Genomic DNA, 26,479 nt, shown 5'->3' on the forward strand with positions numbered 1-26,479 from the left:
TCCGCTCTTTGGCTTCTGTCCTCCCCCTCAGCACTGGAAGGCATCGGTCACCTTGGCTGGAGCTGTGTTGGTGCAGGCAGGAGACAGCCAGTTCCTCCTACCCAGATGCTGTGGCAGGCCGTGCCCTTGACCCGCTGCTGCCCTGCAGCGACCTCACCTGCCTGCGGACCTGAGAGGCCCATTGCTTGAGGAGAGAGCAGTTAGCGCCCTCCCGTGGACATGGGCTCCAAGGACAGTTATCAACCTGGTTTTCAGTGTTTGCAAAGGTCCCCAGAGAAAGGGAACCAGGAAGTGAGGGGCTGCTCCACATGGCCTCTGGGACAGCATGCTGCCTCACAGTGACAGGAGCAGCACTTTCAGCCCTTTGGATCTCACTCTTAAAATGACTGAGGGCCAACAAGGCTTTGTTATGTGGGTGGTGTTTGTCATGTGGGAGCCCTGAGCAGTGATGTCACTGTGCCTTATGTCCTGAGAGAACGAGACTTCAGAAGGGCACCTGATGTCTGGGACAAATGCAGATGTGGTTCCCACAGAGAACACTTCTGTGAAGGTCCCGGGATCGTCAGGGTCCAGAGGGACCCTTGTTTCGAGAATCATTCTGTGACATTAATGAACCCACAAAAGCCACCTCTTTTAATAAAATGAAGTGCAACAGGACACACATGACTGGCTCAGATTCTGAAGCTCATGGAAAGGGTGGGACAATTGCCAGTGCTTTCCCAGTTCCTGACCTACTGGCAATGCCACTGCTCAGACCCCCTTTCCTCCTCTTCCCCCGAGTAGCTTTGCTTCAGCCCAGCACTGCCTCCTTCAGAACCTCCTGGGCCACACCTGCCCAAGGGCTGCCTGGAGGAGGTGTCTATGCCATGGCTCTGGCTGCCTGCTCTGATGCCGTGCGAGGCAGGCTCCGCAGACCCAGACAGCTTGTGTGATTTTGTGCAACCAGTGTCTTCTGTAGCCATGTACCAGCTCTCCTGTAGCAGCGTTAACATCTCTTCTGTAACCATGTAACACCTCTTCTATAACCATGTAACATCTTTTCTCTCTCTCTTTTTTTTTTTGGTACTGGGGATCAAACTTGGGACCTTGTGCTTGTGAGGCAGGCGACGGCACCACTGAGCTAAATCCCTGGCCCTCTTTTTTAGTGCTGTCCATAACTACTTGAGTAAAGAACCATTTGAAGAATACAAAGAAAGCACATATTTCTCTCGATTTTTACAATGGAAATGGCTGGAAAGGTATGTTTTAATTTAAAACTTAATAAAAGCAAGTAGTAACTTCTCATAGTGCATACTGATTGCTGTCTACTTTTCCATCTGTCACAACGCTACTAGAAATCTTGACGTCTATGTGGTATTTTATACAAAAGTTATTAATACGAGATGCAGTAGATTGTAGATACCATGTTATATAATTTGTTCTGGCTCACTGGAAGCTGTTTTCTCTCTTAAAAATGGAAGTTAGGAGGGCTGGGGATTTAGCTTAGTAGTTCTGGAGCCTGCCTCACAAGCACAAGGTCCTGAGTTTGATCCCTGGTACCAAAACAAAAGGAAGTTAGGCAAAAAATGGCATTTAGCCTGTTGGTGCAGAGGCTAGAAAATAGAATATGTCCTAGGTTTGTGAGAGGAGAACAGGACGCTGGGGTCGAGACTGCAGAGACCCCGCTTGGCCTCCTGCCAGCTGTGTGACTGTAGGCAAGTGGCTGCCTCATTATGAGCTTCTGGTCCTACTTTGGTACAGCAGAGAGAATTACGGAACCTACCCTGTAAAATTGTTGCTGAGATCACCTGAGAAATGAGTATAAAATGCCGGGCCAGCCAGACACGGTGGTGCATGCCTGTAATCTCAGTTACTTGGGAAGCTGAGGCAGGAGGATCACAACTCAAGTGCAGCATGAGCAACTTAGCGAGACCTTGTCTCAAAAAATAAAAAGGGGCTGGGGATGCAGCTCAATGGCAGAGCACTTGCCTAGCATGTGCAAGGGCCTGGGCTCTATCCCCAGTACTCTCCTTCCCACAAAAGAAAAAAAAAAAAGAAAATTGCCTACCTCAGTGTTCAGTGCTCAAGATAAGTGCCAAAAGTGAGCTGCTACTGGTGCTATTATGATTATTTTCCGTCTACTAGAATTATTATTGATTATATTTGCAGTTATAGCTCATGCATTTTTTTGTTTGGACACTGAGGTTCTTTTCCCCAAGGGCAGTGCTGTGTTTACATCACTTTCCTTGGCAGCTTTCTGACAGGTGCAGCAGGATGCCTAAGACTGATTAGTAAACACGAATAGCTCCCGGGGTGGGCTGCTTGGAGGCCTATCATTAGTTACGGAGGGTAACTGTGTCAGTGCTTTCAATTTTTATTTTATTTTCAGTTTTATTATTACTATATATTTATTCTTTTCTTTTTTTTGGTACTGAGAAGTTAATCCAGGGCTTTTGGACTGAGCTATAGTGATTGATTCCTTTTTTGTTTTTGTTTTGGTTGTTTGGTATGGTTTTTGGTTTTTGAGACAGGGTGTCACTTGCCAGCAATCCTCCTGCCTCAGCCTCCAGAGTGCTGGGACTGTAGACATGCACCCCCAGAACTGGTGTTTTTCATTTTGAGACAGGGTCTTGCTAAGTTGCCCAGGCTGGACTCAAACTTGTGGTCTTCTTGTTTCAGCCTCCCAGAGTGCTGGGGTTATGGACATGCACCACCATGTTTGGCTCTCCTTTCAATAAATCTTAAATGTGCCGTTTCTCTCAGTGCTAGTGGAGAGCTATCCCCCTGGAGAGAGCAGCAGTCCTGAGTATAGCCACCCTTGTTCTGGGGACTCCCTGGAGCAGTAGGACCAGTGAGTAAGGCGTCGGGAGACCTAGGTAGGCTTCCTGTTTTGAAGTAGCAGTGTGACGTGAGCCCTAAACTTTCTTTCTAATTGATTAGGCAGCCAGTAACCAAGAACATGTTTAGACATTACAGAGTTCTGGGAAAAGGCGGATTTGGAGAGGTGAGTAATGCGGAGCAGTGTGAGCAGCCCTTCTCCTCTAGACAGTAACAGTAAGGCCATCGAGACACTAGCTCCAGGTAATGTGTGACTGCACCAGGACATTCATTTCCTTACTGTGTTGAGGAATTATGTTGGCTAGCCCAGAGAAAGGAGATGGGATTTTGAGCAAAAGGTACTTTCCTAGAAGCCTTTAAAAAACATCTCTAGGCTGGGCATTTAGCTCAGTGGTTCCGTCGCCTGCCTTGCAAGTGTACGGACCTGAGTTCGATCCCCAGTACCAAAAAAATAAATAAATAAAATAAAAAACATCTCTAGTCTTTATGAGTTCATCTTCCACTTCCTGTTTCTAACAGAAGCTGTTTCCCTTGCTTGATGTTCAATTACAGGAAGTTTATCCAGGTTGAAAGATTATTGTTTCCACATTATAGAATTTCTGTTACTCCATTTCTCCCTTTTAAGTAGTAAGCAGGCCCAGCCTACTTAGCTTCTGAGATCAGACAAGATCGGGCCTTTCAGGGTGGTATGCCTGCAGACCATTATTCTGTTTCTGCAATGTAGGACTAGCCATACAATTTATGTCGTTAAGAGTGCATTTTTTAGGAGCTGAGGTCTGCCTATAATTCCAGAGCCTGAGAGGTTGAGGCAGGAAAGTGCCAAGTTCAAGCTGAACCTAGGCAGCTTAGCAACTTAAGATCTGGTCTCAAAATGAAAAAAATAAAAAGGCCAAGAGATATAGCGTGGTGTGTAGGTCCTGGGTTCAATCCCCACTACTGCAGAGAGAGAGAGACAGACAGAGACAGATAGATACACACACACACACACACACACACACACACACACACACACACACACACACACACACACACACACTCTGACTCACTGTGTCGCCCAGGTTGGCCAAACCGCTGGGCTCAAATGATCCTCCTATCTCAGCCTCCTGAGTAATTGGACTGTACGTATGCACTACCATGCCAGGCCAGAGTATATTACTAAATGTTTATTTAACCTGTTTATGTTTGGATATATATGTACCTCACCCCTACATCAAAAAAGGCTCAGTCCTTGGGCTGGAGTAAGACCCTGTCTCAAAATAAAAACTAGAGGAGAGTTGGGATTGTAGCTCAGGAGTTACACTGCCCAGATGTGATTTAAATCATGCATGCTCCCAAATTCCAATTCAAACCAGAAGCCACCAGATGAGGAGTACAAGAGAAAGCCTGAGCCAGGAGTGCTGCACTGCGTGAGGCATTGGGCACACAGAGAGAACCTGACCAGCACAGTCATCGTCTCGGTTCTTTTCTTGTTATTTTTAATTTTTATTTATTTATTTATTTTTGGTACTGGGGATCGAACTTAGGACCTTGCACTTGTGAGGCAGGTGTGGTGCCACACCTAAAGCTAAATCCCTGGCCCTGCTATTTTTTTTTTTTTGAGACAAGGTCTCACTATGTACATTAGGCTGGCCTTGAACTCACTATATAGCCCAAGCTGGCCTCAAACTCTCTGTTATCCTCCTGCCTCAGCCTCCTGAGTGCTGGGATCACAGGGGTGCGACACCATGCCTGGCATTGCCTTGGTTCTGAGACCTGGTGGAACACTTGACCTCCTCCACCAAAGGCTTTCAGCTGTGAAAAGCCTGAGGCTTGCCTTGATTTATTTTTGCTCCCCTCTTTTTGAGTGAAGAATTTTCTTGGGCTTCATATAAGAAATATAAAACAGTTAATGTATTCAAGTAACAAAACTTCCTTTTAAAAATATTTCTATTATAACATTTAAAAAATGAGGGCAAACAAAATGTGTCCACAAGTTGGACACACGATGGTCTGTAAGAAACCGTCTCTTGTCTGAGCCCCCGGACTGGAGACTCACCTCTCTTCTGCTCACTCTTCTGCCCTTCGTGATCTCTAAGAGCAAAGACTCAGATTCTCCCCAGCATCAAAGAAAAGAGGTTTTAGGGACCTGAGTATCTTACAGTTACAAAAGAACGAAGTCCTGATTATGGCCTCATGAGATTGTGAATGGATTCATAGGAACACCTTAGCCAAATTCGGCTTTGTGAGAGACTTGGGATATTTATGATGTTATCCATTACTTTGAACACATTTACCAGGGTTTCCAGGTGATTGGCTGGACCAGTTACCACAGCTCTTCACAGCCTGGTCCCGGATGTGTCGCTCTGTTGGTAGCATACCTCATGCTCTGACCTGCTTTCCTTTGCCTTTCTCTGACCTGGTGGTTCTGCCTGAGGGAATTCATGTCAAGTTAATGCTAAGGAGATAGGCAGAGACTCCCATAAGACTTAATGGGAGGAAAAGGATTAAACACATTTTGCAGTAGTCATATTTCAAGAGAATATTTAATGATGGGGAAATAGTCACACTATAAGATTAAAAAGGGGGTTCTGAACTATTCTGCATTCGATAGCACCCATGATCCTGGTTTTGTCCTACAAGGCAGGAGTCGGGGAAGCCAGGTATATATTCTTACACAGCCATGTGCAAAGGTGGACTCGGAAACCTGCACAACAAAATATTAATGAGACTTACCTTGGAATTAAGATGACAAAGATTTTACCATTGTCCTTATTACTTTAGTATTTTACATAATAAATTTTGTATTTCACCATCAAAATCATTTTATTGATGGATAAATTATATCATGTCTTATATTTGCTTTAAAAGTGATCTGTGTGGTGTGTGTGCGTGTGGGCTGTGCATGTGGGGTGTGCATGTGAGCCTGGGTGCAGTTAGCATGAGTTGGAGGAAGCAATGGCCTTGTGTAGATAAGCAGAAGTGGAGGGTTCGGGTCTCCTTCTATTCTCTCCAAGTAAATGTTCATACTCTAAAGCTATAATAATTCAAAAGTATTACTTTAAGGACTAAATTAATTAAAGATATAAAAATCTATGGATTTTTGGTACCAGGATTCGAACTTGGGTCCTTGCACTTGCACAGCAGGCGGCGAAACCACTGAGCTAAATCCCTGCCCCAAAAATCTATGGATTTTATGAAACATCTTTCTTTACCTTTTTGAACTTTTTTATAGAAAAGGTCTCACCATGTTGCCTAGGCTGGCCTTGAATTCCTAGACACAAGGGATCCTCCTGCCTCAGCTTCTCAAGGAGCGTAAACCACTGTGTCCACCCTTGGACAATGTGTCAACACTTTTTAATTTAAAAAATTAAGACTTTAGGGCCGGGGATTTAGCTCAGTGGTTCTGGCACCTGCCTCGTAAGCGGAAGGACCCGAGTTTGATCCCTGGTACCAAAAACAAAAACAAAACAATAAAAAATTAAGACTTTAAAAATAATTAAGACTTTTTAATTTTGTATTTTACATATTTGCTTTTTTACGAAAAACCGAAATAGACATATGGAGGATAGTTAAATTAAACAGGTGGTATAGCATGATCACATATGAATAATGAGTCCTGTTTTACCATGTCTCATGGTTTCCAAAGGACAACCTTAGCTTCACTTGACTCTCAGCTGCCTCTTGTAGATAAGAACCTTAAGTCAGGAAGAGCCAGTTCCAGACCTCTGTGTGTGCGCAACTAAAGCAGCACGGGCTCTTCAGATGCTACCGCTCGGTGTTACGGAGGGGGCCACACAGAGAAAGCAGCGAGACCCAAGGAATTTCCCATGTACATAAGCCCCCTTTTCATACTAGGTTTGTGCCTGTCAAGTGCGAGCTACAGGAAAAATGTATGCCTGCAAAAAGCTAGAAAAAAAAAAGAATTAAGAGGAGGAAAGGTGAAGCTATGGCTCTGAATGAAAAAAGACTTCTGGAAAAAGTGCATAGTAGATTTGTAGTAAGTATCTTCTTTTGGTCTTCCTTGTATATTGCTTTATTTATTTATTAAAGCCATCAAGTGTATCCTTTATTCCTCTGTACATGGGCTTTTCTGTGGCTTTTTTTTTTTTGGTACCAGGGATTGAACTTGGGTCCTTGCGCTTGCACAGCAGGCGATGAAACCACTGAGCTAAATCCCTGGCCCCTGTATATTGCTTTATTAACATTACTTTTTATAAGTATGAGAGAGAGTGTGTGTGTGTGTGTGTGTGTGTGTGTATGTGTGTGTGTCTGTTACTGGGTATGAACCCAGGGCCTCATGCATGCAAGGCAGGTACTCTGCCACCAAGCTATACCCTAGCCCTTTTAAATTTGACACCGTCTCACTAAGTTGCCCAGGCTGGCTTCGAACCTGCAACTCTCTCATCTCATCCTCCCAAGGAGCTAGGATCGCAAGTGTGCACTACAACCCAGATGTTGTAGTACTCTTGCACTCAGGCATTGAAAGTCCCATGCTGTGTTTCTGCATTGAATTTGTGTGAGGCTTTGCTCTCTTGTGCTGGGAACAGTCTATTTTAAGGAGCAGCCCTCTTCCTTATTGGGGCCTTAAGGTGCAGTGCTGATCCTGCTGATAACTTGTGGTTTGTTACAAGTCCCTGGCTGCCTACTGTCCTGCTCCATCCCACTCTGTTGCCCCCGTTCACAATCTCCCAGCTCACTGAGGATGGTCGAATTCCCCACACTGCCTGGGTGCTTACTGGTGACTGTCCTTTGGTGGCAGCCTCCCGCTGGGCTTCTCTGGCCTTTGGGGGCACCTGGTGGGGGCACTGTGACTTTGATGTGCTTGAAGGTCCTTTCTCTAGGCCTTCTCTTCTCTGGCTTCAGTCTGTTTTCTATCTTTTTGCTTTTTCTGACCCTTGACATGCTTACTGCCAGAGCTTCAACTGCTGTATCGCAGTTTGATGAAACCTCCAACTCTACTTTCACTGTTCCAGGCAAGGACCGAACATGGGGCAGCTGTGTGAATGTGGAACGAGTCCAGGCTTCCTCTCCAAACCTAGGTTCCCTCACCTGGGCACATGTTTCCCATAGCATCTATTGCAGCATGAAGGCTGGCTAAAGAGAAAGTGTGAATAACAGTTTATAAAATGATCTGTAGTGTTAGAATTATCTCCTAGAAGTCATTTAGTTCTCAGCGTTAAGGTCAGCTGTTCTGTGCTGGGGACAAAGGTTCCAAAACAGCAAGCGTCCCAGCAGCACCTGAGTTTCACAGCACGGGTTTGTGTGCATGGTCAGTCGAAGTCCTGTGCACTTCTGTGAAAATAGTTAATAAAATGAGCTCGCTTGGAGTTGCTTTAAACTTATTTGTGTTGCTATCTTGAAACACATAAGTCACAAACCTATCTTTAGCAAAGGGACGTACATAGGAGTGATAGTTTATTCCATCTAAATAATCTGGTTTCTGTATTCTTAGCCTCTCCCAAGGAACCTAGAAATATTTTCTTCATCTGTGATTCTGTTTTTCCCCGGCTTACGATGGGATGGCAGCTCTGACCTGTGCCTAAGTCATGTCCACTCCCACCACCACCCTGGCCCACACAGCAGCAGCTGGGCTCCCCTAAGCTCCCCGCCCCTACCTGCACGCACATTACCAGGATACAGGGGAAACATATGGTCATTTCAATGGCTGCCAGACTAGCTTTTGGTAAAACTCAGTGCCCGTTCATGGTTAAAAACTAGCTGGGTACAGTGGTGCATACCTGTAATCCCAGCTACTCAGGAGGCTGAGGCAGGAAGAGTGTAAGTTTGTGCCCAGCCTGGGCAATTTAGCAAGACCTTGTCTGGAAATAAAATATAAAAAGCTGGGGATGTAGCTTTATGCAGGGCTCTGGGTTCAGTCCCCAGTACTACCAAAATCAAACCAAACAAACGAAAGTCTCTAGGCCAGTGGTGGCAGACCTATGGCATGAGTGCCGCAGAGGGCACGCAGACCCCTGTCTGTCGGTGTGCAAGTCAAGTTGCCCCAGTCTTGCCCCAGCAGCCAACCGTTCAGGTTTAATTACAGCACTGGTACTTTGCCATAAATAAGTGAGTTTGGGGCTGCAGTTTGGGTGCTTGGTCTCTTAAGAGGTTCACCATCACTGCTCTAAGCAAACCAGGTTTAGAAGGGAACCAACTCACCTGGGCACCCTGTAATCCCAGCACTCTGGAGGGTGAGGCAGGATGACTGATGCCAGTTTGAGGCCAGCCTGTGCTACACAGTGTATTCAGGGCCAGCCCGAACTACACAGGTCTCCCTGTCTCAAGAAGAAGAGGGGGGCAGGGATGTAGCTCAGTGGTTCCTCTGCCTTCCTCACAAGTGCAAGGTCCCCAGTTCGATCCCTGGTACCAAAGGAAGAAAAAAAAGAAGAGGAGGGAGAAGAGAACTGCCTTAATAAAATGTTTAGCACTGTCACAAAGGGCTGTCCCCTGAGACCGGGAATGAGGTGGGGGTACCTGCTGCATTATGTCGGAGCCTCCAGTCAGTAAATGAGATGAGGGAAAGGGATTACGGCTGGAGAAAGAAGGAGTGGTAAAAGACTGTCATAGCCTTCCCAGGACGTGATTGTGTGTATATATCCACACTGGTAACCATTTGCTTTAGCCAGTGATCAGCTGTGAGCCAGCCAAAAGCAGTTACAAAATGAGAATTTTGATACTGTGTACAATAGCATCACGAAATATCAAAGCCAGGGCTCGGGATTTAGCTCAGTGGCACTGTGCCTGTCTCGCGAGCACAAGGTCCTGAGTTCGATCCCCGGTACCAAAAATTAAATAAATAAATAAATAAATAAAGCAGAACTATATGGTGAATGGAAAAGAAGGGGCAAAAAAAGAGAAATATCAAAGCCTAGGAAAGATCTAACAAAAATATGTAAGACTTCTGCCCTGAGAACTGTAAAGCACTGCTATAAGAAATTAAAGGCCAGAATAACCGGAAGGAGACCGTATTCCGAATGGAAGACTCAGTGCTGGGAAGATGCCAGCAGATCAAATGGAGCCCCAGGCAGAACCCCAGCAGGGGAACATGTGTGACTTGACAGATAAGCAATAGAAGATGCTCAAACACTTGGAAGGGGTAAGGGTACAGTTCAGGGGTAAAACAGTTTCCTAGTATGCAGAGGAAGAATATTTTTGGCTAGGCATGGTGGCACATATGTGAAGTCGCAGCTTCTGTGAAGGCTGAGGCAGGAGTAAAAAAGAAACTATTTTACCCAAGAGGTTAGGGCCAACCTGGCCAACGTGGTGAGACCCTGTCTCTTCAAACAAGCAAACAAAAACTTGATAGACATTTCACAAAAGAGAGTCCAAATAACTAGTAAGTATATGGAAAACATCTGAGAAGTAGCCCCTATGTTTCCATATACAGAGAAAGGCAAATTAAAACCACAATTAGTGTCCCGCAACCTGCCGTGCGAGCACAAGGTCCCGAGTTCGATCCCTGGTACCAAAAAAACCCCCCAAACCCACAATTAGTGGTTGAAATGTGGGGCAGTGGAAGAGCGCTTACCTGGCACCATGAGGCCCTGGGTTCCATCCCCAGCACGCCAAAACCAACAACAAAACCCCACGCAGCACAGCTTGGCTAAGAAGGTGACCACACAATAGTGTTGCAGGCAAGGAGCAGCACAGCCCACAGTGCTGGGGTTGCAGGTCTCATGCAGAATGCAAGCTCTGCATGTCAGTGCTCCGGGGATCAGAGCACAGCATTCAGGACGGAGCTCCACATGCCCGCGAGGCTTTGCTGCCCCTCACTTGGCGAGTTCTGTCCTTTCCCTGCACAGCTGCGGTAAGGTCTTGGGCAGGTGAGGGTGCAAGAGGTGTGTCTCCCTGCAGCCTGCAGTGTTTGTGTGTTGTGACTGTGAGTCTAACATAGATCATTCGAATGTTGTTGGTAAACAGAATAAATCACCAATGAATGAGCAGGTCCTCTGTGTTTTGTTTTTATGCCTTTGTGTTTAGGTTAGTTTAGCCTACACTTATGAAACCAAAGAAACCTTGTGTTTGGTGCTAACCATCATGAACGGAGGGGACTTGAAGTTCCACATTTACAACATGGGCAGCTCCGGCTTCGATGAGAAAAGGCTGTTTTCTATGCTGCGGAGGTGTGTTGCGGCTTGGAAGACTTACAGAGAGAAAGAATTGCATACAGGTAAGGGCACAGGGCTTCCTGCCAGCCACCCGGGGCGCAGCTGAGAGCCGGATGGCAGCGGTCACACTGGGCACAGCCAGTCGAGGAGTGCTTTGGCCTTCTGTTTAGTCTCTATAATCCTAATCAGTTGTCTTCTTGAATCAGAAGTTTGTTTCTTATGTAAGTTGATCAGATAAAGGTATGAAAAAGCTCTTTTCCAAGCTTCTGAGTTATTTCAAAAGTTCTAGAAAGGATTTCACTGTGTCAAAGAAAATAACATTATTAAATGTCTTCAAATAGTATTTTCTTTTATTGCACCTTAAAATTAGGTAAAGAAAATCAAATTAAATGTAATAGTTAGAATTAATGTAATCAGTATAATTAGCTATAGGAGAACAGTTCTTCCCACCTGTCCCTTAATTGCTGGGGTTCCCAAGCTTAGTCTAAGCCCTGATCTTGCTGGTCCTGCCCTGATGGACCTTGGGCTTCTCTTCCCCTTACCCATCCCATGGGCAGGTGTCTTAGTTACTCTGCTCGTTGCTGAGACAGAATACCCAACACCCATAAGTTAAGGGGGAAAGGTTTATTTAGCTTACAGTTTATAGAGGTTTCAGTCCATAATCGGCTGTCTCCAAGGCCGGGTGGCATAGCAGAGGGGCACTGCAGAGGAGAAACAGTCCGTGGCAAGGCAGAAGGTAGCAAAGCAAGCAAGGGAGAAGACAAACCCTTTTCTGTCCCTAATAGTGTGTCCAAGCTCCGGGGATTAGGGCAGGGCCAAACCAATCAGTGGATTGGTTTAGTAATCACCCACCCTAATCCCAACATCTCTCAGCCTAGCCTCAGCCACCTCTGAAAAAGCCGCCTCTGACTGCATGAGGCTTCTCTTCACCTTACCCATCCCATGGGCAGGTTAAATATAATGGGACGCCAGCATGGCAGTGAGGGTGACATGGCCCTGCTCTGCGCCACTGCACAAGTGGGCACTTGCTGCCCTGGCCACAGTTCCTGTGGAGATAAGTGGCCTGAGTCTGACCCTCCTCCCGGGCCCTGCTGCTGTATGCAGATGTACTGCTAAGCAACAGTGCTTAGGGCAGCTGGGTTTTTGCCAAAGGGCCAAATGTGAAATCAGAATGAAATATAAATTATTTGAAAACAAGATTTTCTTCTGAAGGGAAAAAAACCAAATAGTTTTAGATATTACACTGGAGGTATTTTTAGTCTTTTGACTAGGGCGCTAGCTCAGTGGCCGAACACTTGCCTAGCATGTCCTAGGCCCTCCTGGGCCCTAGGTTTGACCCTTGTACCTTTACAGTGAGCCATGAAGCACAGTAACCGCTGTTTATTACACACTTCCTGGTGGATGACATGGTCTCATCCAAACCCTGCAGAAGCTCGGGATGGGATGGGTGGGGACTCCTCCATCCCACAGATGACGACGTGGGCTTGGAGAGGTGAGGGCCGCACACCTAATCAGCGAATCCACACCTGTCTGACCCCTAGCTGAGGTCTCCCAATCCGGGACATTTTCAGTTGAGTGTGTGTGTGTTATGCAAGGGATTGAACCAAGGGCCTTCTGAGCTACATCTGTATCCCTTTTTGTTTTACTTTTCATTTTGAGACAGGTTCTCCCTAAGTCTGATCCTGCTGCACCATCCCCTGCTATGGGACCCCACAGCGGACAGGAGACCTCCCTGTCCCCTGGGTTTGAACTTGGGCTCTTCAGCCTCCCAGAGTGCTGGGATTACGGGTGTGCACCACTGCACATGGCTAGTTGTTGAAGTTTTTAAAAATATATTGATGATAAGAGAGCTTGAACTAGATCCATGAAGGGTTAGTTGCTTTCTTTCCCTCTTACTGGAATGTGGACTTAATCACTGAACTGTCTTTGGGTCTGCATGACAGTGCAAAGGAGTTCATTTTGTATTTTTACCATATGTAAAGTGTTTGCTGTGATGAATCCTATATAATGCTTGACTTGTATATTGTCGTCACCAAAGCCTATGACAATGTGAAGGGCTCACAAAGGGTGGTTTTGCAAGCCTTGCTTTGATGGCACATGACTGCAGTACCAGCACTCTGGGAGGCTGAGGCAGGAGGATCCCAAGTCTGAGTCCAACTTAGCAACTTAACGAGACCCTGTCTCAAAATAAAAAATAAAAAGGGTTGGGGAGGTAGCTCAGTGCAGAGGCCCAAGGATCAATTCCCAGTTACTCCCCCCACCCAAAGTGGCTTTGCTGTCTGCTGTTCTGCTCTTCTGGTGACTGCTCGTTACCATGGAGATGTCTGCAGACCTGTGGTCATTTCTGCTGGACACATGGGAATCACAGTACTGCTTCTAAATAACAGCCTGTTGTTTCTTCCCCTTCAGAGACTTAAAGCCAGAGAATATCCTCCTGGATGACTATGGTAAGTGAGCCAGCCTTTTGCGCCTAGCAGTAGAGTTGGTAGAGGGACTTGATACAGAGGTTAAAGTGCACGGCCAGTTGATGCAGAGTGCAAATAGCAACAAAGGAAGTGTGCGTGTGTGTGGGGGGGTGTGTTTCAATACAATATAGATAGCATTGTTATCTCCCATATTTATACAAGTAGCACAGATAGTTAGATTTTCAGTTAAGAGGTGAGTTGAAGCATATGAAAGGAAACTCAAAAGTAAGAACATTCACCCTCGAAATAATGTTTCCTGTTGTTGGCCCACGTCTTGCTTTATTCCTTTGATCCCTGTTTTCATAACCTCTTCAACACTGGTGCTGCAGTAAATAAATGTATGAATAAACGAGGTCCTTAGGGTAGATCCAAGTCCAGTGACAGTTATCTTCATAAGACTGTTCTCTACAATTATTTTCTTGGGAATTCTACACATATTTGTAGCCTCCTATACACAAGGCATTCACACATAGCGTGCTTCTCCAAGTACCTTCATTTTATTATTTCCCTGACTCTTTTCCAGGAAAAAACCTCGTATCCCTATATATAAAGCTACTGGTACTCCAACGGGAATTATTTGCTTGCTATTTTGTAGTTGATCCACTATTCAATTCATTTTTATACATGTACCTGGCAGTTCTAAAGAAACAAAATAATAAATACAATGCTTGTATCTTATCTAATTGTTGCCTCTGATTAAAGAGCTTTCCCAGGTGTAAATCTAGCTTCCTGCTCTTAGTGAAACAATGCATTGTATAGAATTTTACTAAATATGAACGAGTTATTTTAGGGTTAAAGGCTCCATAGTATGAAATGCTGTGACTTCCGAGAGGGCCCCCATTGCTGACGTGCTGAGATGCCATCGCTTCTCCCTGTGATCTGTACGTCGTGTTTGAACGCTCACAGGACACATCCGGATTTCAGACCTCGGGTTAGCCCTGGAGGTCCCAGAAGGCCAGATGGTGCAAGGAAGGGTTGGAACCGTTGGCTACGTGGGTAGGTGACAGGCCACCGCAGTGGTCCTCATGCTTTCCCGCTCAGCTCAGCACTAGTTAAGTTCTCCTAGTCTGCAGCCCCTTTTACAGAGAGGCAGTGAGGCCCACGGAGGGCTCTGAGCCTGGGGTCCCTGGATGTGAGGGCAGAGTGGAGGGGGCCACAGGGGAGTGCGCTGTGTGGGCCTCTGGGAAACCACCGCCTTCTGGTTATTCCCAGGCTCTGTGGGCAGGGCCAGTGTCCCCCTGCAGGGAGACCTTATCCCTGTTCCTGCCTCCGCTGGCTTCTGGGGTGTCCACAGCACAGGTGACATAGTCAGCCACATGTTCATGCAAGGAGCAGAGGATCAGATGTTGATGATGCACTTGGGACCAGTGGGTGGCTCTAAGTGGAGGGAGCACCCTCAGGACAGTCTTCCCCCGGCACCATTGTCCCTCGTCACATACCCTGAGCCCCGCAGCAATTTGGCTCCTCCAGGACGAGCAGAGAAACATTTAAAATCACAGTTGCATTGAGCTAGCGTCCACATATCATACCATCCAGCTTGAAGTGTGTAATGCAGAGTTGTACAACCCTCAGCACTAATTTCAGAACATTTTTATCTCCTAAAAATGAACCCTAATAGGATTAATGGTCATTCCTTATTTCTCTCCTTCCACCCTTAGGCCTGCCAACCTCAATTTATTTTCCATCTCTACAGATTTGTGTATTCTTTTTTCTTTCCTTCAGTACTAGCGATTGAACCCAGGGCCCTCACACTGAGCCACATCCCCAGCCCTCTTTGGTTTTGAGACAGGGTCTCGCTAAGTTGCTAAGTGGCCCAGGCTGGGCCCACACTTGCTTTCGATCCTTCTGCCTCAGCTCCCAGTGCTGGGATCACAGGTTTGCGCCACCCCACCCAGCTTTTCTATTTCATACAAACAGACCCATGCAGCATTTGGCTCTTTGTGTCTGCCTTCTTTCCCTTGACAACGTTTTTAAGGTTCATCCATGTTGTAGCAAATGTTGCATTTATAATGTATTATTTGGAATTAATTATAGGAAAATTTAAAACGAAAGTTTAATTGAATTTCCTATATTTGTTATGTAGCTCCAGAAGTTATCAATAATGAAAAGTACACATTTAGCCCTGATTGGTGGGGCCTTGGCTGTCTGATCTATGAAATGATTCAGGGACATTCTCCATTCAGAAAGCCCAAAGAGAAAGTCAAGCGGGAAGAGGTCGAGCGGAGAGTGAGGACAGACCCTGAGGAGTACTCGGAGAAGTTCTCAGAGGACGCCAAGTCCATCTGCAGGATGGTGGGTTGGGGTGCAAGGGACTGGGGACCTGCTCTGCTGCCTGTGCCTGGGGCCAGCTGGGAACCCTGTGGTTGCTCAGGCGGCAGGTGCCAGCTGTGCCTTGCTCCGGGAGCCCTGCTCAGCAAGCGGAGCCCGGGCTGGGAAGATGAGCGGCCTGCCACCCCTTCCTGGCCACCTGTTTGGGGTTCATCTCAGTGGCACTAAAAGCAGGGAGAGATGGCCCCGGCTCTAAGCGGGGGAAGCGGCTTCATGGGGTTTCTGATGGAAGGAGAGTAAAAGCTGTGGTTTCCTTTTCCAGATGATGCTGTTGAGAGGGAGGAGCGGTGCCAAAGTTATTATTCTGTCTTCAGAAAACAGCCGAGAGTTGTTTCACCGGCCAACTATACATGAGATGAACCCTAACACCACCCTGTATTTTATGTTATATTTTTGGTACCAGGGATCGAACTCAGGACCTTGTGCTTGCCAGTCAGGAGTGGCGCAACTGAGCAGCCCGAACTACCCTTTAATATATTCTGAAATGGGAACATTGTTTTCTCTGCTATTTTTCCCTCTGCACCAGTGCCAGGGTTGTAGGCTTCACAGACACTCCGACTCGGAGGCCGAGGTGGGCCTTCCCTGTGGTGGTGCCGGGCAGATGGGCGCCTGGTCGTGGCAGAGCTGCCAGGCTGCTGTGAGCGCCTGTGCCGCAGTGAGGCCAGAGAGGCCGAGCCTGGCCCGCCGGCCACAGACTGAGCAAGGAGCACTGGGCTCTGCACGCCTCGGAGCTGACTGTTTACACCACCCAGGCCTGCCCAGATGCTAAATCGAGAGAAGCCCCTTTATCACTTACCTTAAACCGTTTCGGATCACGTTTTTAAAGGATTTTAAAGGAAGAGTATCTCAGTTCTGGGCACTGCTAGGCCCTAGGGATACAGCGGTTGGTAAACCAAGGGCTCAGCCCTCCCTGTGCCTGATCCTGTGGCAGGGTGTATGGGGCAGATGGGAGCAGAGCCAGGGGCCAGTGTGTGGGCACTGGGTGGCCCAGGCTCTGGAGGATGGGGACACCAGGGGTTGTGATTCAGATGGAGTGGCAGGATTAGGGACAGAGCGCTGGCAGGAGGGAGGCTGGTGAGGACTTTGCAGCAGCTCAGGTCAGCATGGGGTGGCAGAACAGGTCAGGTTCTGGATGGACTGGGAGGGAAAGGCTGCAGGGTTCATCAGGGTGGAGGGAGGGGGTCCAGTGCGACGGCCAGCGCAGAAGCTTCCCAGGGAAGAGGGCTGGAGCCGGCACACAGTGGGGCTGTGGGCACTTGCCCTGGCGGGGCTGTGGGACCTCAGCCTCGGTGGGCGCAGGGGAGAGGGAGGTGTTGGAGGTGTGAGGGCAGAGGAGGTGTGAAGCACTGTCAGGGGCCTGAGGCGAAGGATGGAGTGGAGGAGGCTTCCTCAGAGGCGTCAGTGGCCCTGCAGGGGACTGCACCGTTGAGCATGTGTCGTGTTCCCGTGTTCCCGTCCTGCTCAGCACATGGTCCCAGGCTCCAGGGCAGCAGGATTGGCACTAGGCTGGCTCTGGGGTTTGGCTGGGCAGGTGTGTTGCTGAAGGAGGGGTGCTCGGAAAAGGCGTGAATATATCGTAGGGATTTGGTTGGCATTCCTGTTGCTGAGACACAGTACCCGACAGCCACGGCTCACAGGGGAGCCCATCTGGCTGGTGGTTCAGAGGATTCTGTCCATGGTCATCTGGTTCCAAGGCAGGGGCATCAGGTGGCAGAGTACCACATAGCATGGGCCCGGGAAGCAGAGCAAGGCCTGGTGCCACAGAGGGAGGACCAGGGTCAACCTGCGCGACTGCCTGACACCCAGAATGTGCTTCGCTGGTCCCCCGGGCAGCTCCCACGCCCATCCAGCTGACAGACACCCACCTCATGGCACAGTCCCGAGCGGGAGCCTTGGACCCTTGGAGTCAGGGCCCCTGTAGACCAGAGTCAGCCCGACCAGAGGGACACACGGGAGGGAGCTGCTGGGGATGGAGCTGAGCGGGCCTGCTGGTCCTGAGCGGCTGGGGGTGTGGTGCAGGGAGAGTGGCTGGGGTGGGGACAGTCAGGCACAGGTGCCCTGCGTGGGCAGTGGACTCACAGCCGCTGTGCCGGCGACCATGTGAGTGGTCGTGCCTGGACGGTAATTATTCCGGTCTTATTTCATTTTGTTTCCATATACAAAGTGATGGTGTTACAGGCTCGTTGCTGAGCTGACAGCAGTTCACAACATTCTTTTTTTTTTTTTTTAATTAATTTTATTGGTACATTTTAGGTATACTATTCATTTACATTTATCACTGGGTCCTTGTACCTGTACATGATGTATCTTGGTTCTTATTTTTTTTCCCCATTATCTGTGCACCCTTCACCCCCTCCACCCTTCCCTATTTACATAGACTTTGTTTCCATTTTTTTTTTCTTTTCTCATAGTTTTTCCTTTCCCTCTTTTCCTTTCCCCTTCCCCTCCCTTCACTCCTTTGTCTTTGGACCTTTTTTCCTATTTCAAATTATCAATTATTCATTTTAATCATTTTAACCCTTTTTTACACTATCAGTTTCTCACACTAGTGAAACTATTTGGTATTTACACCTGTGTGTCCTATTTATTTCACTTAAGAGTATGGCCTTGATATGCATCCATTTAGCTATAAATGACTCTAGTTTTCTTCTTTATGGCTGAGTAGTACTCCATTTTATAAAAAAACCACATTTTCTTTATTCAGTTTCCAGTTGATGGGCACTTGCGCTGCTTCCAAGCCTTAGCTATTTCAAACTGTGCCGCTATAAACATGGGTGCACATATATCGCTGTGGTATGATTCTTTTAATTCTTTTGGGAAGATACCCAGCAGGGGAATAGCTGGGTCATATGGGACCTCTAGTCCTAGTTTTTTGAGGTATCTCCATACTGACTTCCACAGTGGTTGCACCAGTCTGCACTCGCACCAACGATGGAGCAGGGTTCCTTTTTCCCCATAACCCCGCCCAGCATTTATTATGTGTTGATTTCTTGATAGCAGCCATTCTTTCTGGGGTGAGGTGGAATCTCAGTGTTGTTTTCATCTGCATCTCTCGAATGACCAGTGATGGTGAACATTTTTTCATATATTTGTTTGCTGCTTTTTTTTTTTTCATAAGTAAAACCTTGTGTTTATTGCCAACTGATTTTTCTTGGGGGGGGGATTGTACCTTTACATAATGCATCTTGGTTCTTATTTTTTCCCCATTCCTAGCCCTCTCTTCACGCCCTCCACCCTTCCCTATTTACAAAGACTTTATTTCCATTTTTTCCATTTCTCATCATTTTTTCCTTTCCCCTGTGCCTTCCACTACCCCTACCCCTTTGGACCTTTTCTTCCTATTTTACATTATTGATTATTCATTCTAATCATTGGTACATTTTAGGTATACAATATAATGACATTCATCATTGGAAATTTGCACCTTTACATAGTCTCTCTTGGTTCTTGTTTTTCATCTTTGCCCAGCTCTCCTTCAACCCCTCCAGCCCTCCCTATTTACAAAGATTTTGTTCCTATTTTTCCATTTTCTCATATTAATCCCATTCCCTTCTATCCTTTCCCTTAGCCCTCCCACTTCCTTCTCCTTTGCCCCTTTTCTTCCTATTTCACATGACCTATTATACATTTAGTCCTTATTTACACTTTCAGTTTCTCACACCAGAGAAACTATTTGGTATTTACACATGTATGTCCTATTTATTTCACTTAAGAGTATTGCCTCAATGTGCATCCACTTAGCTATAAATGTCTCTACTTTCTCATTTTTTATGGCTGAGTAGTACTCATTTTATAAAAAAACCACATTTTCTTTATCCAGTCTCCAGTTGATGGGCATTTGGGCTGTTTCCAAGTTTTAGCTATTACAAACTGTGCTGCTATGAACATGGGTGCACATATATCACTGTGGTATGATTCTTTTAATTCTTTGGGGAAGATCCCCAGCAGTGGAATAGCGGGGTCAAATGGGATTTCCAGTCCTAGTTCTTTGAGGTATCTCCATACTGATTTCCACAGTGCTTGCACCAGTCTGCACTCCCACCAGCAGTGGAACAGGGTTCCTCTTTCCCCACAGCCCCACCAGCATTTGTTATTGGTTCATTTCATGATAGCAGCCATTCTTTCTGGAATGAAGTGGAATCTCAGTGTTGTTTTCATTTGCATCTCTTGAATGACCAGTGACGTTGAACATTTTTTCATGTATTTATTTGCTATTTCTACTTCTTTGTCTGAGAAATGTCTGTTCATTTCAGATGCCCATTTTTGGATTGGGTCTTTAAATTTGGGAGATCTGATCTTTTTAAGTTCTTTATAGATTCGAGATAGTAGACCTTTGTCTGAGGAAGAGGAGGTGAAGATTTTTTCCCACATTGTGGATTGTCTCTTCACACTGCTGGTGGTTTCTCTTGCTGTGCAGAAGCTTTTTAATAAGAAGAGATCCCATTTGTTGATTGTTTGTGCTAGTTCATGGGCAACTGAGGTTTTGTTCATAAAATCTTTTCCTACATCGGTGTCTTCAAGGGTTCTACCTAACCTCTGTTCCAACTGGTTCAGAGTTTCTATTTTAATATTTAGATCTTTAATCCATTTTGATTTTAGTTTAGTGCATGGTGAGAGATACAGGTCTAGTTTTAATCTTTGGCAAGTTGAAGCCCAATTTTTCCAGCACCATATATTAAAAGAGGCTATCTTTCCTCCAGTGAAGGTGTTTGGCTCCTTTGTCGAAGATGAGATGGCTGAGTGTGTCTGGCGTTGTTTCTGCATCTTCTAATCTGTTCCACTGGTCCTCAGGTCTGTTTCTTTGCCAGTACCATGCTGTTTTTATCACAGTAGCTTTGTAGTAAAGTTGCAGGTTGGGGATTGTGATACCCCCTGCCATGTCTCTGTTACCTAGAATTGCTTTTGCTATTCTGGGTCTCTTCTTATTCCAAATGAATTTTTGGATTGTTTTCTCGAGGTCTATGAAGTATGCTGCTGGGATCTCAATTGGAATTGCATTAAATCTATATAGCAGTTTTGGAAGTATGGCCATTTTCACTATATTAATCCTTCCTACCCAGGAGCAGGGGATGTCTGTCCATTTTCTGATATCATTTTCAATCTCTCTTTTCAGAGTGCCATAGTTTTCAGAGAAGAGGTCTTTGATTTCTTTTGTTAGGATGATTCCTAGGTATTTCAGTTTTTTGGATGCTATTGTGAAAGGAATTATTTGCCCTATTTCTCTCTCAGTGAGTCTGTCATTCGTGTAGAGGAAAGCTATTGATTTTTGTGTGTTGACCTTGTAACCAGCTACTTGACTGAATTTGGTTATTAAGTCTAGAAGACTTTTGGTGGAGTTCTTGGGGTCTTCTATATAGAGTATCATGTCATCTGCAGATAATGACAATTTGACTTCTTCATTTCCTATCTTTATTCCTTTTATTTCTTTCTCTTGTCTAATTGCCGTGGCTAATGTTTCCAGAACTATATTGAACAAGAGTGGTGATAGTGGACATCCTTGTCTTGTTCCTGATTTTAGTGTGAAGGATTTCAGTTTTTGACCATTTAGTATGATATTGGCTGTTGGTTTTTCATAGATGGCTTTTATCAGTTTGAGGTGGAGACCATCTATTCCAATTTTTTGTAGGGTTTTTATCATAAATGCATGTAGGATTTTGTCAAATGCTTTTTCTGCGTCTATGGAGATAATCATATGGTTTTTGTCCTTGGCTCTATTGATATAGTGTATTACATTAATTGATTTTCGTATATTGAAACATCCCTGCATCCTTAGGATGAATCCCACTTCATCAGGGTGTATGATCTTCTTGATGATCTTCTGCATTCTGTTTGCCATTATCTTATTAAGGATTTTTGCGTCTATGTTCATTAGTGAGATTGGCCTATAGTTTTCCTTTTCAGTTGGGTCTTTCTCTGCTTTGGGGATCAAGGTGTTGCTTGCTTCCAGGAATGAATTTGGGAGTATTGCTTCCCTTTCAATTTCATTGAAGAGTTTAAACAGTAACAGCAGCAGTTCCTCTCTAAATGTCTTGTAGAATTCAGCAGTGAAGCCATCAGGGCCCGGGCTTTTCTTAGGTGATAAGTTTTTAATTACGTTTTCAATTTCATTGGTTGATATTGGGTTGTTCAGAATTTTTAGGTCTTCTTCGTTCAACTTTGGTAATTCATATGTGTCTAGGAATCTGTCCATTTCTTCTGTGTTGTCCATCTTATTGGCATATAGGTTCTGGAAGTAGGTATTGATGATCCTCTGGATTTCTGCTGGGTCTGTTGTAGTTTCACCCTTTTCATTCCTAATTGCATGGATTTGGGCCTTTTCTTTCCTTTTTCTGACAAGGTTGGCTAAACGTTTGTCAATTTTGTTGATTCTTTCAAAGAACCAACTCTTGTCTTCATTGATTTTTTGTATTGTTCTCTTAGTCTCCATTGCATTGATTTCTCCTCTGATCTTTATAATTTCTTCCCTTGTATGAGCTTTGGGGTTGTCTTGCTCTTCTTTTTCTAGAAGCTTGAGGTTCAGCATCAGGTTGTTTAATTGGGCTCGTTCTGTTTTCCTAATATGCGTATTCACTGCTATGAATATCCCTCGTAAGACTGCTTTCATTGTGTCCCATAGATTCCGATATGTTGTATTGTCATTGTCATTTAATTGAAGGAACTGTCTGATTTCTTCTTTAATTTCCTCTGTGAGCCATTGGTTATTCAGAAGTGTGTTGTTCAATTTCCACATGTTTATGAAATTTTTTGAGTTTCTTTTGCTATGGATCTCCAATTTCATCGCACTATGGTCTGATAATATACAGGGGATAACTTCAATTCCTTTGCACTTACTTAAACATGTTCTATGTGTGAGTATGTGGTCTCTTTTGGAGAATGACCCATGTGCAGCTGAGAAGAATGTGTATTCTGATTTTGTGGGGTGGAAGATTCTGTAAACATCTGTTAAGTTCATTTGTTCAAGAGTTTGATTGAGTTCTAGTATTTCATTACTTATTTTTAGTCTAGTTGATCTATCTATTGGTGACAGTGGGGTGTTGAGGTCCCCCACTACAATTGTATTAGTGCATATATGGCTTTTCATGTCCGTTAGTATTTGTTTTATATAGTTGGGTGCACTAGTGTTTGGTGCATAGATATTTATGATTGTCATCTCTTCCTCTTGGATTCTTCCCTTTACAAGGATGTAGTGTCCTTCTTAATCTCTCTTAATTAGTGTTGGTTTGAAATCTACTTGATCTGCCAAGAGGATAGCTACTCCTGCTTTTTTTCAGGTTCCTGTTGCATGCAGTATTGTTTTCCACCCTTTAACTTTCAGTCTATGAGTTTCCTTTTGAATTAAGTGTGTTTCTTGTATGCAGCATATTGTTGGATTTTGCTTCTTGACCCATTCTGCCAGTCTATTTCTTTTGATTGGTGAATTGAGACCATTAACGTTGATGGTTATAACTGAAACGTATTGACTTGTCATTGCCATGACTTTTTCTTTTTTTGGGTTCTCCCCCTTTACATTTAATTTCTTGTCATGCCAGATGGGTTCATTCTGCTTTGCTTCCTGGGGTTGTGATCCTCAACGTCTGTTCCTAGGCTATTGTGTAAAATTCTTTGGAGTGCTGGTTTGGTATTCACGAAGTTCCTAAGGTGCTCTTTGTCATGAAAGTATCTTATTTCTCCATCAATTTTGAAAGATAGTTTTGCAGGGTCCATCAATCTGGGTTGGAGGCTGTTTTCTTTTAGGGCTTGGAATATGTCACTCCAAGCTCTTCTTGCCTTGATGGTTTGTGTTGAGAAGTCGGCTGTGATTCTGACGGGCTTTCCTTTGTATGTGATTTCTTTTCTCTGACCGCTTGGAGAACTTTGTTCTTCTGTTGTGTTTCTGGAATCTTAACAATTATATGCCTATGTGTAGATTTTTTTTGATCAAGGCTATTTGGAGTCCTATATGCCTCACTTATCTGTATGTCAAGGTCTTTTCCCCTGCTTGGGAAGTTTTCTGCCATTATTTCTGTGAAGATATTTTTTTTATGTCATCTGCACTCTCTCCTGTGTCTTCATTGAGCCCAATCAGTCTTATGTTATTCTTTTTTGCATCATCTAACAGCTGCTGGATTGATTTCTCATGTTCCCTTACAATTTTGAAGCAATTTTTCTTTTCCTGGTCACTAATTGCAATCTTATCTTGTATATCTGAAATTCTGTCCTCACACTGGCTCATTCTGCTGTGTAGACTTTCAATGGAGTTTTTCATGTCCTGGAAATCTATTTGCATCTGTTTTATGGATTCCATTTGTTTCTTATGTTGGGATTCCATCATGTTCCTGAGCTCCTCTCTAGATTTATTAATCATGTCTTGCACTAGGGGCACAATTTCTCCTGTTATCTGAGAAATTATTTCTGATTTCATTTTTTCCAGATCCCCTTTTGTTGCCAGTTCAGTGGGTCCAGGTGGTTGAGTATCAGAGTGTTCCATCTCATTTCCCTTTGGGGTTGCTGTAGGTGATCTGGAAGTCTGGTTTTGAGACTTATTTACGTGTTTTCTCATTTCGACTGGGGCGGGGGGCTGTTAGTGCCTGTACGGATTACCTCCTCTGAGCTGGGTGAGGTGGGATGGGCCGGGAGCAGCGGTAGGGATGGTGACCCAAAAGCCCTTTCCTGTGGGCTGGGAGCAGCGGGAGGGATGGTGGCCGGGAAACCCCTTCCTCTGGGCCCGGAGCAGCGGGACAGAAGGTGGCCCAAAAGCCCTTTCCTCTGGGCTGGGCGCAGCGGGAGGGATGGTGACGGGGAAGCCCCTTCCTCTGGACCAGGAGCAGTGGGACCACGGCTCAGAAGCCCCTACCTCTGGGCCGGGAACAGTGGGACTCAGTACCTTGGTCTGGTGGTCTGGTGTCCTCTGCGCCTTGGTAATGTGGAATCCGGTGGCTGCCTGTCTGCAGTGGGGTGACTCGGTGTCTTCAGCGTGACTCAGGACCTCGGCAGGGCGCGCACAGACCCGCCCGCCTGCAGCGGGCCGACCCGGCGTGAGTTCCGGGGGACTGGGGACCTCGGCAGGGCGTGGGCAGACCCTCCCGTCCGCAGCGGGCTGACTCAGCGTCCTCCGAGCGACCCAGGACCACGGCAGGGCGTGCACAGACCTGCCCGTCCGCAGCGGGCTGACTCAGCGTCCTCCGAGCGACCCAGGACCTCGGCAGGGCGTGCACAGACCTGTTTGCTGCTTTTACTTCTTTGAAAAATGTCTGTTCATTTCAGATGCTCCTTTTTGAATTGGATCTTTGAATTTGGGAGGTCTGATTTTTTCAATTCTTTATATATTCTAGATAGTAGTCCTTTGTCTGAGGTACAGCTGCAAACATTTTTTTCCCATGTTGTAGGTTGTCCGTTAGCTCTGTTGGTGGTTTCTCTTGCAGTGCAGAAGCTTTTTAATAAGATGAGATCCCAGTTGCTGATTCTTTCTGCTAGTTCCTGTGCTGCTGAGGTTTTGTTCATGAAGCCTTTTCCTATGCCAATGTCTTCAAGAGTTCTACCTAACTTATCTTCCAGCAGGTTTAGTGTTTCTGTCTTAATATTTAGATCTTTAATCCACTTCGATCTTAGTTTAGTGCATGGTGATAGGTATGGGTCTAGTTTTAATCTTTGGCAGGTTGAGATCCAGTTTTTCCAACACCATTTATTAAATGGGCTATCTTTCCTCCAATGATGGTGGTCGGCTCCTTTGTCAAAGATGAGGTAGCTGAGCATGTCTGGAGTTGTTTCTGGATCCTCTAATCTATTCCACTGTTCCTCAGGTCTGTTCCTTTGCCAGTACCATGCTGATTTTTATCACAGTAGCTTCCTAGTATAGTTTCAAGTTGAGGATTGTGATACCCCCAGCCATGTCTCTGTTGCTTAGAATTGCTTTAGCTAGTCTAGGTCTCTTCTGGTTCCAAATGAATTTTTGGATTGTTTTCTCTAGTTTTGTGAAGTATATTGTTGGAATTTCAGTTGGCATTGGATTGAATCTAAATAGTAGATTTGGAAGTAGGGCCATTTTCACTCTATTGGTTCTTCCTACCCAGGAGCAAGGGCTGTCTTTCCATTTTCTTGTATCCTCTTCGATCTCTTTTTTTCAGAGTGCTGTAGTTTTCATTGTAGAGGTCTTTTGCTTCCTTTGTTAGATTGATTCCTAGATATTTCATTTTTTTGGATGCTATTGTAAATGGAATTGTTTTCCTAATTTCCCTCTCAGTGAGTCTGATATTTGTGTACAAGAAGGCTATTGTTTTTTGAGTGTTGACTTTGTATCCAGCTACTCTACTGAATCTGTCAATTAAGTCTAGAAGTCTTCTGGCGGAGTTTTTTGGGTCTTCTATGTAAAGTATCATATCATCAGCAAATAATGACAGTTTAACTTCTTATTTTCCTATCTTTATTCCTTTTATTTCTTTCTCTTTTCTAATTGCTGTGGCTAATGTTTCCAGAACCATATTGAACAGGAGTGGTGATAGTGGGCATCCTTGTCTTGTTCCTGATTTTAGCATGAAAGTTTTCAGTTTTTGACCATTTAGTATGATGTTGGCTGTTGGCTTTTCATAGATAGCCTTAATCAGGTTAAGATAAAGACCTTCTATTCCAGTTTTCTGTAGGGCTTTTATCATGAATGGGTGCTGGATTTTTCAAATGCTTCTTCTGCATCTATTGAGATGATCATATGGTTTTTGTCCTTGACTCTGTTAATATGGTGTATTACATTTATTGATTTACAAATGTTGAACCATCCTTGCATCCCTGGGATAAATCCGACTTGGTCAG

At 45.3% G+C, this 26,479-nt stretch overlaps 1 protein-coding gene across 1 annotated transcript in view; it reads left to right on the plus strand.

Annotated features, from left to right (window-relative positions):
- The window catches only part of Grk4 (G protein-coupled receptor kinase 4), a gene marked incomplete at its 5' end in the record, with an annotated part of 77,832 nt that overhangs the window by 38,919 nt on the left and 12,434 nt on the right, over nt 1–26,479 (plus strand). The window contains 9 exon segments of the mRNA XM_087187762.1: nt 1,146–1,238; nt 2,920–2,983; nt 6,652–6,708; nt 6,710–6,793; nt 10,777–10,891; nt 10,894–10,966; nt 13,314–13,351; nt 14,276–14,365; nt 15,453–15,661. Coding sequence (XP_087043888.1) covers nt 1,146–1,238; nt 2,920–2,983; nt 6,652–6,708; nt 6,710–6,793; nt 10,777–10,891; nt 10,894–10,966; nt 13,314–13,351; nt 14,276–14,365; nt 15,453–15,661 — 823 coding nt within the window.

This window comes from Heterocephalus glaber, unplaced genomic scaffold, assembly GCF_053883595.1.
Source record: "Heterocephalus glaber isolate CG9 unplaced genomic scaffold, H.glaber_assembly_v1.0 deba00001509, whole genome shotgun sequence".
NCBI lineage: Eukaryota > Metazoa > Chordata > Mammalia > Rodentia > Bathyergidae > Heterocephalus > Heterocephalus glaber.